Source organism: Bufo gargarizans, chromosome 2 (assembly GCF_014858855.1).
Source record: "Bufo gargarizans isolate SCDJY-AF-19 chromosome 2, ASM1485885v1, whole genome shotgun sequence".
Lineage (NCBI taxonomy): Eukaryota > Metazoa > Chordata > Amphibia > Anura > Bufonidae > Bufo > Bufo gargarizans.
In genome coordinates, this window is record NC_058081.1 from 530,575,025 (window position 1) to 530,589,333 (window position 14,309).

At 43.4% G+C, this 14,309-nt stretch overlaps 1 protein-coding gene across 1 annotated transcript in view; it reads left to right on the plus strand.

Annotated features, from left to right (window-relative positions):
- Positions 1–2,015: 2,015 nt before the first annotated feature.
- Positions 2,016–14,309, plus strand: part of PLCZ1 (phospholipase C zeta 1) — a 42,577-nt gene continuing 30,283 nt past the window's right edge. The window contains exons 1-2 of the mRNA XM_044281504.1: positions 2,016–2,151; positions 11,791–12,022. Coding sequence (XP_044137439.1) covers positions 2,125–2,151; positions 11,791–12,022 — 259 coding nt within the window. The 5' untranslated portion in view covers positions 2,016–2,124. The remainder of the gene's footprint in view (positions 2,152–11,790; positions 12,023–14,309) is intronic.

Below are 14,309 nucleotides of genomic sequence, written 5' to 3' on the forward strand. Positions count from 1 at the left end.
GAGACGAATAAAAACAGCCAGAGGGAATGCCAGGACACAGGCCACAGACAGTTGAAATAGATCTTCAGACTCTGCTCTCTTGTTTTTATAATCAAGCATCTGTCTGGACAAGAGTCTAGAATCTGAAGATCTATTTCACTGTCACTAGTGGAGTACCTCAGGGGTCAGTATTGGGCCCTATTCTCTTCAATATATTTATTAATGATCTTGTAGAAGGCTTGCATACTCAAATATCAATTTTTGCAGATGACACTAAGGCTACTTTCACACTAGCGTTCGATCGGATCCGTTCTGAACGGATCCGATCATATTAATGCAGACGGAGGCTCCGTTCAGAACGGATCCGTCTGCATTAAAATGGCAAAAAAAAGCTAAGTGTGAAAATAGCCTCGGACGGATCCGTCCAGACTTTCAATGTAAAGTCAATGGGGGACGGATCCGCTTGAAGATTGAGCCATATTGTGGCATCTTCAAACGGATCCGTCCCCATTGACTTACATTGTAAGTCTGGACGGATCCGCACGCCTCCGCACGGCCAGGCGGACACCCGAACGCTGCAAGCAGCGTTCAGCTGTCCGCCTGTCCGTGCGGAGGCGAGCGGAGCGGAGGCTGAACGCCGCCAGACTGATGCAGTCTGAGCGGATCCGCTCCATTCAGACTGCATCAGGGCTGGACGGAGGCGTTCGGGTCCGCTCGTGAGCCCCTTCAAACGGAGCTCACGAGCGGACCAACTAACGCTAGTGTGAAAGCAGCCTAAACTGTGTAAAGTAATTAACACTGATGAGGACAGTATACTACTACAGAGGGATCTGGATAGATTGGAGGCTTGGGCAGAGAAGTGGCAGATGAGGTTTAACACTGACAAATGTAAAGTTATGCACATGGGAAGGAATAATGCAAGTCACCCGTACATACTAAATGGTAAAACACTCGGTAACACTGACATGGAAAAGGATCTAGGAATTTTAATAAACAACAAACTAAGCTGCAAAAAACAGTGTCAGGCAGCTGCTGCCAAGGCAAATAAGATAATGGGTTGCATCAAAAGGGGCATAGATGCCCGTGATGAGAACATAGTCCTACCACTTTACAAATCATTAGTCAGACCACACATGAAGTACTGTGTACAGTTCTGGGCTCCAGTGAACAAAGCAGACATAGCAGAGCTGGAGAGGGTCCAGAGGAGGGCAACTAAAGTAATAACTGGAATGGGGCAACTACAGTACCCTGAAAGATTATCAAAATTAGGGTTATTCACTTTAGAAAAAAGACGACTGAGAGGAGATCTAATTAATATGTATAAATATATCAGAGGTCAGTACAGGGATCTATCCCATCATCTATTTATTCCCAGGACGGTGACTGTGACGAGGGGACATCCTATGCGTCTGGAGGAAAGAAGGTTTGTACACAAACATATTCTTTACGGTAAGAGCAGTGAGACTATGGAACTCTCTGCCTGAGGAGGTGGTGATGGTGAGTACAATAAAGGAATTCAAGAGGGGCCTGGATGTATTTCTGGAGTGTAATAATATTACAGGCTATAGCTACTAGAGAGGGGTCGTTTATCCAGGGAGTTATTCTGATTGCCTGATTGGAGTCGGGAAGGAATTTTTATTCCCCTAAAGTGAGGAAAATTGGCTTCTACCTCACAGGGGTTTTTTGCCTTCCTCTGGATCAACTTGCAGGATGACAGGCCGAACTGGATGGACAAATGTCTTTTTTCGGCCTTATGTACTATGTTACTATGTAATTCAACCAACCCTGAGTGTAAAGCATATACATGGTCAGGGCCGGCGTTAGGGGGGGAGCAAACTGGGCAATTGCCCAGGGCCCCCATTGCCTGCTTCAGTGCTGCTGTTCAGCTGAACGTCCAAGGAAGCAAACGGACGGACAGCTGAACAGCTGCACTTTACAATGTAGTGTACAGTCTCCTCCCTCACATGTAAGAGAAATCAGTACCACAGTGCTGACAGGACCTGCCATAATGTCATATGCAGGAGGCGGAGATCAGCAGAGAAGAGGTGATGAAGGACCTGTGATGACCTCACCATCATGTGACCAGAGCAGGAGGCAGAGCTCAGCAGTGCAGTAAAGTAATGAAGAATAAGAAGGAGACCAGCCATGCATGTGAAGAAGGATGGATTCAATGTAAGTGCCAGATAAATGCTGGGAGTTGTAGTCCTCTCCTCTTATACCTCCTGTTATGTAATATCAGAGTACATTACAAGAGGAGGTATGAGGATGAGGACTACAACTCCCAGTATATCCAGCTTGTTATGTAATATTAGAGTACATTACAAGAGGAAGTATAAGAGGAGAGGACTACAACTCTCAGCATGTCCAGGCCATTATTATATAATATCAGGGTACATTACAACACCCTGGATATGCTGGGAGTTGTATACCTCCTCTTATAATGTACTCTGATATTACATAATAACGGCCTGGATATGCTGGGAGTTGTAGTCTTCTTTTATACCTCCTCTTGTAATGTACTCTGATATTACATAATAACGGCCTGGACATGCTAGGAGTTATAGTCTTCTTCTGTTATACCTCCCTCCTGCAGTAATGTGCTCAGAATTAGGGCCGGGACGATGGATAGGGAAGCGTAGTCATCCGCCCAGGGAGCCACTTCGCTACCCATAAAGGGGGACGCCCTCATGGCGGTCCAACTTCACAAGCCTTAGGCCGCTAGGGCTACTTTCACACCAGCGTTACCATTTTTTGGTAGTGCGATCCGTCATAGGGTCTCTATACCGAAAAAAAAGGCTTCCGTTCCAAAACGGAACGGAACAGAACAGAATGCTCCAAACTGCATTCCGTTCCATTCTCATACCGGAGAGAAAACCGCAGCATGCTGCGGTTTGCTTTCCGTCCTGGGATGTGGAGCAAGACGGATCCGTCATGACCCACAATGCAAGTCAATGGGGACAGATCCATTTTCTCTGATACAATAGAAAACGGATCCATTCCCCATTGACTTTCAATGGAGTTCATGACGAATCCATCTTGGGTATGTTAAAGATAATACAACCGCATCCGTTCATAACGGATGTAGACAGTTGTATTATCAGTAACGGAAGCGTTGTTACTGAGCCCTGCCGGATCCAGCAAAAACTCTAGTGTAAAAGTAGCCTAGGCCTCAAGCCTGTGAGGCGTTAGAACAGAGCAAAAAACCGCAACGACATCACTGCAACCTCCTGGTCTGGGTCTTGCATGATGACGTTATCACGTGAGATCCAGAGCAGGAGTGGTGATGTCAGCGGTAGGAGGACAGGAGAGAGGCAGGTTTATTTAATTTAATTTTTTTATACTAAATGTCCACACTGCTGAGGGCACCAGGGATTGGGGGAAGGAGATCATTATATATACTAGGCACTACTGAGGAGGAATGGAGGAGCATTATATACTGGCGCTACAGGGGAACATTATATATATATATACTAGCAGAAGGACCCGGCTTCGCACGGGTATATTTAATCTATTTAATTTAATGTTTTTGTGTGTCGTTAAAAGAAATCCACAGTATCCACTATAACAGTGACCTCTACAGCACGTGAACTCCACTCCTTAGCATTGACCCCCCCACAGTGCCCCGCCTTCTTACAATGGGACGTCTACAGAGCCCGTCCCCTTAACTTTAAGCTTTACCCCTTTAACAGTGAGTTTCACAGCACCTCACTCCTTTGACATTAATATTCTCAGGGGCATGCCCCCTTAACAGTGACCTATACAGCACCCCGCCTCTTTAACAGTGACCTACAGTGACCTGGCTAATGCAGGGAATTTTTGGGGAATAACTCAGGAACGGTAAGTCCTAGAGAGCTGAGACCGCACAAGATTTCTTTCCAGGTAGCAAGGGGTGTGTATACCAAGTTTAGTTGAAATCGATGGTTGCGTTTTTGAGTGATCGCGGAACATACACACATACATACATATGTACGTCCATATACAGACGTGGACAAAATTGTTGGTACCCTTTGGTCAATGAAAGAAAAAGTCACAATGGTCACAGAAATAACTTTAATCTGACAAAAGTAATAATAAATTAAAATTCTATAAATGTTAACCAATGAAAGTCAGACATTGTTTTTCAACCATGCTTCAACAGAATTATGTAAAAAAATAAACTCATGAAACAGGCATGGACAAAAATGATGGTACCCCTAACTTAATATTTTGTTGCGCAACCTTTTGAGGCAATCACTGCAATCAAACGCTTCCTGTAACTGTCAATGAGACATCTGCACCTCTCAGCAGGTATTTTGGCCCACTCCTCATGAGCAAACTGCTCCAGTTGTGTCCGGTTTGAAGGGTGCCTTTTCCAGACTGCATGTTTCAGCTCCTTCCAAAGATGCTCAATAGGATTGAGGTCAGGGCTCATAGAAGGCCACTTTAGAATAGTCCAATTTTTTCCTCTTAGCCATTCTTGGGTGTTTTTAGCGGTGTGTTTTGGGTCATTGTCCTGTTGCAAGACCCATGACCTGCGACTGAGACCAAGCTTTCTGACACTGGCTAGTACATTTCTCTCTAGAATTCCTTGATAGTCTTGAGATTTCATTGTACCCTGCACAGATTCAAGACACCCTGTGCCAGACGCAGCAAAGCAGCCCCAGAACATAACAGAGCCTCCTCCATGTTTCACAGTAGGGACAGTGTTCTTTTCTTGATATGCTTCATTTTTTCGTCTGTGAACATACAGCTGATGTGCCTTGGCAAAAACTTCGATTTTTGTCTCATCTGTCCACAGGACATTCTCCCAGAAGCTTTGTGGCTTGTCAACATGTAGTTTGGCATATTCCAGTCTTGCTTTTTTATGATTCGTTTTCAACAATGGTGTCCTCCTTGGTCGTCTCCCATGTAGTCCACTTTGGCTCAAACAACGACGGATGGTGCGATCTGACACTGATGTTCCTTGAGCATGAAGTTCACCTTGAATCTCTTTAGAAGTCTTTCTAGGCTCTTTTGTTACCATTCGGATTATCCGTCTCTTAGATTTGTCATCAATTTTCCTCCTGCGGCCACGTCCAGGGAGGTTGGCTACAGTCCCATGGATCTTAAACTTATGAATAATATGTGCAACTGTACTCACAGGAACATCTAGTTGCTTGGAGATGGTCTTATAGCCTTTACCTTTAACATGCTTGTCTATAATTTTCTTTCTGATCTCTTGAGACAGCTCTTTCCTTTGCTTCCTCTGGTCCATGTCGAGTGTGGTACACACCATATCACCAAACAACACAGTGATTACCTGGAGCCATATATATAGGCCCAATGGCTGATTACAAGGTTGTAGACACCTGTGATGCTAATTAGTGGACACACCTTGAATTAACATGTCCCTTTGGTCACATTATGTTCTGTGTTTTCTAGGGGTACCATCATTTTTGTCCATGCCTGTTTCATGAGTTTATTTTTTTACATAATTCTGTTGAAGCATGGTTGAAAAACAATGTCTGACTTTCATTGGTTAACATTTATAGAATTTTAATTTATTATTACTTTTGTCAGATTAAAGTTATTTCTGTGACCATTGTGACTTTTTCTTTCATTGACCAAAGGGTACCAACAATTTTGTCCACGTCTGTATATATATATATATATATATACACTGTATATATATATATATATATATATACTTAAAAAATAGATAAAAACACACTGCTACATTTCTCTAGTTGTCGTCTGAGAAAAATTGTGAATTCTTTGCCATATAGTCAAATGTTGAGAGTCAAAAGAATTTTAGATGTTGAGGAACATGCGGAAAAAGCCCTATACGAGATGGAATTTTTTTTTGTATATAGGGGATATCCAAGGAACTTAGTACATAGACAGCTGGACAGGGTTAAAGGTATTCCAAGAGAGAGGTTATTGCAACCCGGTAAAAAAAAAACTGGAGTGAGAGATTTCCATTTGTGACAACATATAATGAGGTGTCTCCGCAGATCCAAAGTATTCTAAAAAATCAAGGATAGGATTGTCAGGAATTATATATATGGCAGAGATAGATCAATTGAAACATATCTAAAGCCCAGACGTATTGGTAGTTTCCCAGGTCTAGGATGTGTAAATTGTAAACTTATTCTAAAAGGATCATGCTTTGTTCATCCGAAGACCACAGAGAAATTTGAAATTAAACATTACTTGACTTGCGACTCTTCTTGGGTCATTTATGTACTGTGGTGCCCATGTAGTTTGTTGTATGTGGGGGACACTACCTGTGATATGAAAACAAGGCTTAATAACCATAGACAGACCATTAGAATCAAGAGAAAGGATTTACCTGTATCAAAACATTTTGTTGATATGAAACATAAAGAAAATGATTTGAGGTTCATGATTTTGGACCAAGTAAAAATGTGAAAGAGAGGGGGTGATAGATTATCCCTCCTAAAAAAAACTGAATTGAGATGGATTTTTCGGTTAAAGGGGTTGTCCGGGTTCAGAGCTGAACCCAGACATACCTCCATTTTCACCCAGGCAGCCCCCCAGACTTGAGCATCGAAGCAGTGCACCAAAAACCTAATTTGCATAATAATAAAAAGAAGCATTTCTCAGGCTTAGGCCTCATGCACACAATCATATCCGTTTTGTGTTCCGCAAATCATGGATCCGCAAAATGTGGATGCAGTCCGTGTGCCATCCGAATTTGTTTCCTGACCCATTGACTTAAGTAGGTTCGTGGTCTGTATTATACGAACACCTTCTACGTAATAGACGTACGTATATGGAAAGCACACAGATAATCTGCCTGCTATCCGTATGTCTGTTTCTCAAAAAGACAGATCATGACTCAACAAACTATAAAAACCGCTGTTCAGGTGTCCACTATTACAAAAACACTGAAAAAGAGCGTCGTGGTCTTCTCACTGTTTACTGCTGGCCCAGTGACGTGACGACTAGTATCACTGGCCTGGGCGCGGCTAAGCTCCGTACCCTTGAATGGAGCTTAGCCGCGCCCAGGCCAGTTGATACAAGTCGTGACGTCACTCGGCCAGCGGTAAACAGTGAGGAGGCCGTGGCGCTCCTGGAGCACCGCTGCCTTTCTCAAACAGCTGATCGGTAGGGGTCTCGGGTGTCGGACCCCCGCCGATCAGATGCTGATGAGCTATCTAGAGGATAGATGATCAGTTTAAACAAAGTGGAGAACCCCTTTAGAGGGCATGATCAGGATCATAACATGAGAGGTCTGGACTTGGATTAAAAAGCAGTCCTGCTTGATTGAACACCCTCCATCATGGAAATGTAGTGGTGCGTGATACACACTACTGTGAATTTTGCTTTGCTTGGTTGCGCACCTTATCGCTCCCTGCCTAAACAGTTACATAGACAACACTAATTCAAGATTTAAAGACTTCTCCCCCCTTTCGAAAGTATTTCTGCTCAGGGACCACATCAACATTTAACACACAGGTTAGAATTCCACCATATGTTATGCATCTGCATAAGGATAGACTCATCTAATCAATCCCCTGTTCTCTCTGTAGCGCCTCCGTGTGGGAGTGGAACAATGTGGCATCAGTAAAGTGCTCCCAGCAGTGCAGAGTATTTCAGGCACAGAATGTTCTGGTCTTGTGTGGGGGCTGTTATTGGCTTCTACTATGACATCACTTTTATGTGATGTCATCGGCTTCCACTAGCAGTAGATCGCCACCAAGCTAGCATGGGCATTAAGGGCATGAGTGGTTTGAATACTGCACCACAGGAGATGCCAGCATGGATGACAAATATCCTTTGGTTATACGTGACTTATGAGGCCACTGGCTGAATATAGGAAACCATACTGTGTGGAGGACATGGAAGATCCTGAAGGTTCTGAGATTTAGGAGACGCACAGAGGGGAGAGGGATGGTGTTTATATTCCACTGGACAGAATTGCTTGATGGTTGAATTTGATGGACATGTGGACATTGTTCAGAGGACATGAGTCTGGGGGTCCAACCTTTACCATTGTAAGGTTTTTACTGAATCATTCGATTAGCAATAGTCCCTAGTGGTGAGTGGCTGCTTCATAGTCGCCTCCATATAGGGGTCATCAGCTGCCGAACCCTAAAGGCAATGTGTAAACAGAAAATTACCTATTGTTTGAATTAAGTTTAAGTAATATTTAACATAATTATTTTATAATTTTTGGTGATTTTTTTCTTTCTACATGTCCCTATCTATATTTTTAAAAAAATCCCTCTTTGTACAATGACCTCTAGAAGATCACAGAACAATCTAGAGAACTTTCCTATAGAAATCTCTCTAAATATTGGCAGCTCAAGCAAGATGGCAGCCCTATAATCATGTTCAGGAAATAGAATTAAAAAATCTACAATCAGAAAATTATAAAATTATATTATTTTCATTTAAATTATAGATTATAAAAAAGTATGTGTGACTATCTGGTTTTAATTGTCAGAAAAAAATAGGTAATTGGTGATAGGTGAGACATTGCCCTTAAAGGTTCACGACTGTGTAAAAGCTCGGCATCCTCTACTACTCTGGTGGACTGTTCGACCCTGCATATACAGTAGACTGCAAACATTACTGATGATGATTACAGTTATTTCATTACTTGCTGTCTCCTATCTGTAACCTACATCACTGCCTACATACACCTCAGCTTCTATTTTATATTCGTTGTTCTCATACATACATTTCTGTCTTACTTTACACTCATTTTCACTGGTTGTTGGTCTCTTAACACAACTTGCACATGTCTCGAGTCTGCTTCTGGACATGATGCCATAGGGATGATGACCTATGAAGATGTACTGGTCACTCTAAAAGGGTTAAATGTCAACCTGGACACCAATCATCTGAAAGCCCTGATAAAGGTGAGGATGTACGATCATCTCCATAGATAGTTATGATAATGATGATGCTGGTTATGATGGTGGTGAAGATAAAGTATACCGTATTTTTCATCCTATAAGACGCACTCCCCCCCCCCCCCAAAAAGTGGGGGGAAATAGCAGTGCGTCTTATGGGGGGCGAATGCTGTGACCGTCCGGTGAATATGCTTAGAGGGAGGAGGGGCTGGGGGCCGGCATCTGTTTCTGTAAGGGCAGCGGGGCCTGGTGCAGTCACTGGATTCTATTACACCGCGCCCGCTCTCTGTAGTATATGGTAATCATATCTAACTCGTGGCTATTGTTTAAAGTATTCCAATCATCTTAAAGCTAGCACTGTACTACTTACAACTAACTTCTTGGCAGTCAGGAGGCCGGGCGGGCATTCGTTGCGTAGCTCACTACACTCACTGCGCCTGCACTGCCCACTTTATGAATGAAGCAGGCGGCGCAGGCTCAGTGAGCGTAGTGAGCTACACTACGGGCGCCTGCCCGGCCTCCTGACTGCCAAGAAGTTAGTTGTAAGTAGTACAGTGCTAGATTTAAGATAATTGAAATACTTTAAACAATAGCCACAAGTTAGATATGATTACCGTATACTACAGAGAGCGGGGCACGTTGTAGTAGAATACAGTGACTGCACCGGGCCCCGCTGCCATTACAACACCAGATGCCGGCCCCCATTCCCTACACAGGGACACTGTTATGGGGGATCTGTGGATGACACATAAGATAAGATGCTATATATGTGTCATATGCCCCCATAACAGTGCCATCCACAGATGCCCCCACAATGATCCCCCATAACAGTGCCATCTACATATGCCCCCATAACAGTGCCATCCACAGATGCCCCTATAACAGTGCCATCCACAGATCCCTATAATAGTGTCATCCACAGACCACCATTACGGTAGTTCAAAACCTACCAAAAGCACACCTTTTGGTTCAAAAAATTTTTTTTTCTTATTTTCCTCCTCAAAAACCCAGGTGCGTCTTATGGGCAGGTGCGTCTTATAGGGCGAAAAATACGGTATATAGTAACACCGTTTGTAAGATTGAAAAAAAGAAATACATGTATCCAATTCAGTCTGTTATCCTGCAATGTTTATCCAGAGGAAGGCAAAACCTTCTCATCTTAGGAAAATAATTCCTTCCAACTCTAAATTTGGCAACCAGAATAAATCCCTGAATCAACAACCCTTCTACAGTAATCTAGTAACTATAACATTGCAATATTATTACTTTATAAAAAATGCATCCAGGCCACTGTTCAACTCTTTAGTGAGTTGACCATGACAGCTTCCTCATGCTGAATTTCATAGTCTTTCTGCTTTTACAGTAAAGAACCTCCTTCTATGTTGATATAGAAACCTGCCCTCCCTTAGATGTAGAGGATGTCCCTCGCTATAAATACAGTTGTCAGTATAAATAGATCATAAGAGAAATCCATGTATTGACCTTTATAGTTTAAAATCACTATGTATAAATATATTATAGTCCTCCCATTTAATGTATTACTTTGGTTGCCCACCTTCAAACTTGCTCAAATTGTGTCTTTCTTTTGCATTGTAGCCAAAAAAAAACAAAACAGTAGACAATATTCCTAGAGCCGTCTGACTAGTGATTTTTAAATCCAGAGTTAACCATGTCACTTCGTACATTACTCTTGAGTGTAGTGGTTTTTAACTCTACATTGACAGGAGTACTACCGTACAACAGAGCACCTTCCACTCTTCAGTGAGCCAAGACAATTTTTACATAGGGATTTGTAAAAACTATGATGATGGAGTGAATGATGTTATAATTTTACTGTCAATTATGATTTGGTGAAGATAATGATGGGATAGTTATTTAATTGATAAGGCTGAGAAAAGACACAGGTCCATCTAGTCCAACCTTTAATCCTACTCTGTTAATCCATAGCAAGGCAAAAATATCTGAGGTAGTTGCAAATGTTACCCCAACTTCAATTATGGCAATTGGAATAAATCCCTGGATCAATGTCCCATATAGTAACTATACAGTAAATTGTCATATTATTACTTTCAAGAAAAGCACCCAGGCCTCTGAATCAACCAGTGAATATATGATCAAATCCATCACTTCTCCTGGCTACAGATGTGTTCCTCTGGTGTCCACATCTTCCTTATAGTTTTCTTCCATTTTTTTTCTCATCTTCTGCATCCATCATTTTATTTATCTTTTTAGGTTATTTTCTTCTTCCTCATCTTCTGGCTCATTTTCTTAAATATCTTCCTGCTTCTTCCCCATCATCTGCCTGTATTTTCTTCATCTATCTTCTTCCTATTCTTCCCCCATCTTTCTCCTCATCCTCTTGCTCACACTTTCTTCCTCTTCATCTTTGTTACATCCTCTTCTCCCTCATCTTCTTCAACCATTCGCTTAATCTTCTTCCACAATCTTATTCCCCTTCATTTTCATCCTTATCCTCAATATATTCTTCCTTATCTTTTTAGTTACCATTTTCCTTATCATTCTTCCTGATCTTCTTTTCCATATCCTCATCTTCATACTCATCTTTCTGATCTTCTTTCTGATATTCTTCATCATTTTCTTTCCATCTTCTTACTCATTCTGTTTCTCATTGTCACCTTCCTGCTTATCTTCTTTGTCCTCTTCCTCATATCCATGCTCATATTTTTCCTCTGCTTTTCTTTTATCTTCTTTCCGATGTGTCCGAGATAAGGAAGACTCTGGGCGATTCATTGGGAGTTTAAAATTTTTTGAGGAGATCATGGAACTGGACAGTTAACCTCAGTTTGTTGTGTTTGTGTACAGTGCTTGGCACAGGCCTTGTCATTTTTCTACAGTAGACATTGCTCTGTGCACCAGGGTTATGTTTTGTCTTAGAAGCAACTAATAGGGAGTGGATATATGCCTCCCCGCTTTGTTTATCCATTTTGTTTCCCATGTCTTCATTTAGGAGCATGATCCTGACAGAACTGGCCTCATTCACTTAGAAGCCTTTAAATCAATCTACAAGACATTTGTCCATCGTCCAGAGCTGCTGCATCTATTTAACAGACTCTCCAAAGACCAGAGAGCCCTCTCCTCAGAGAAACTTCTTGACTTCCTCCAAAACGACCTGTGCGAACCTGATACAGATGAAGATGCAGTCAGACAACTTATCGGGAAACACGAGCTGATGCTAGAAGGTACAAGTAATCTCTGGATTCTCAATCCCTTTTGGCAGACCTGAGGGATAATGTCTGGAAGGTGGTAAATAAGAAATCTCAGAAAGTGTGGGCTCATATAGGTTACCCTCCATTGCGGATAACATCCTGAAATCCCCACATAATCCATGGTGACATGGCATTGCAGCGGGCCCAGGAGAGAAGAGGATAGGAACAGGGGTCAAGTCCTGGGAAAAAAAGTGTGGGAACTCACCCAAGATGCAATGCAAACCCCCCCCCCCCGCATACAATCCCACACAGCAGCAGCCCCCCCCCCCCCGCATACAATCCCACACCATAGTCCCCCCCATCATACAATCCCACACCATAGTCCCCCCCATCATACAATCCCACACCATAGTCCCCCCATCATACAATCCCACACCATAGTCCCCCCCCATCATACAATCCCACACCATAGTCCCCCCACCCCATCATACAATCCCACACCATAGTCCCCCCCCATCATACAATCCCATACCATAGTCCCCCCATCATACAATCCCACACCATAGTCCCCCCATCCCACATGGCACACCTCACAGAATTGTCAGCCCCCTCCACAGGCTTCACATGTCCCTCTCAGGCAGACACTCTCCCCTGTCAGTGCTAAAGACGCTGGTGCGCAGAGCAGCCATGCCTGACCTTCCTGCTGTAATAGAACTTCTGAAGCGCGCGCTGGCTGCCGACCCACGTGACCTAGAAATGTCACGTGATAGTGTGACGTCAGAAGGTCCGTTTGGTGTCTGGAGTTTAGACACTACCCTTCTGTTTGTATCGCTGTCCTGAGGACAGCGATATAAACAGAAACAGATCACAATGGAAGCGCTCATCTCAGTGCCTGCCCCGCCGCCGCCGCACACTGCCTGCCCCGCCGCACACAGATGAAAGGGAACGGCGTTCCTGCCATGAAAAAAGTGCAGGAACGCCGTTCCCACGCGTTCCCCCTGGACTCGACCCCTGGATAGGAATAATAGTAGCAAGTATGGTGGTTGTAGTTGTTAATCACTCTGACACTCCCCTGAGCCATGCAGTGATGGGAAGGGTGCACCTTTCTTCCCTTTGGGGCACATCCTGGTCTTGGAGTTCTCCTGCCTGATGATGGTTTGGGTGCCCTTGATGGTGAGGAATTGTGAGGTGCAAGGTAAGGTCCCCTGCAGTGGTGGAAAGAATGACATTGCAGTTTTTCTGTAGAGCAGTTCTTTACTGAAGTATCAAGTTCGAGCATATGATTTATAGTTTACTGCATTTATAGACTGGCAGTTCTTATATACTGTACAGTCTTCACAGCTTTTACAGGTTATGTGGCTGCAGTAACAGTTAATAGGCCAAGATGTCTCTTTAAAGCAAATTTCATCACACTGCACTTCTCTAGCTGATTTTTGCATATGCATCCAAAATAGGGGTGCAACACGGCTCACTATGCAACCACAGGGAGGACTGCAATGTCAGACTGAGTGCTGCACCTTTTTTAAAGGTTGCCATACTCACAGTTTATGTTACTGCAGGTTTCTACTGTGGGATGTAGTATGGTGGGCATATCCAGATTCTGCCTCATAGCTTTAGCTAGAGCTGAAAGCCTTTCTCTTTCTGGACAATGTCTCTATGGAATAGGCTTCTTGTCTGGTAGTTTATCTCCACAGGGCTTCTACTTGCACCTCCTCTTGACACTGGTATCTTTTTCAAATATATACATTAATTTCTCTCCACTTTAACTGATGTTTAAGCCTTCTTGTGAGCTAGCTTTCCTCAGGGCTGTGTTCTGCTGCCTCAGCACACAATTCACTGCACAGACATCCACTGTCTCTACACTGTCTGCTCTGACCACTCCCTATGTGAACCCCACCTAGCAACCGGTTGCTAAGGACTATTAACTCTCTGCATGCCATAAGTACAGTAAATGCACATACCACATAAAAACTTTTTTTTTTTTTACGCTTTTGTAGAGTACCACTATGGTAGTAGTGGGATGCTGCAGCATCACCCCAAATACCTCAGCTAAGATACCATGGCCCATATCACTCTCCATTCTAGTGTAGGTCAGCACCTTGTGTATAGACATGACTGCTGCAAGCAGTGGCGTGCCCAGGGTGTTTGGCACCCGGGGCGTGTCATTTCTCTGGCACCCCCCCCCCAATACTTGACCACATACCTCTTACATCCAGGGACATCTCCTGTAATGTAGACCTTCTCTTTCCTTTTCGCGTCCGCGTCCGTTAGACCGCCATGAGAAATTCTTTCAGCCGCATCTCGTCTCTACAGAGTTTGT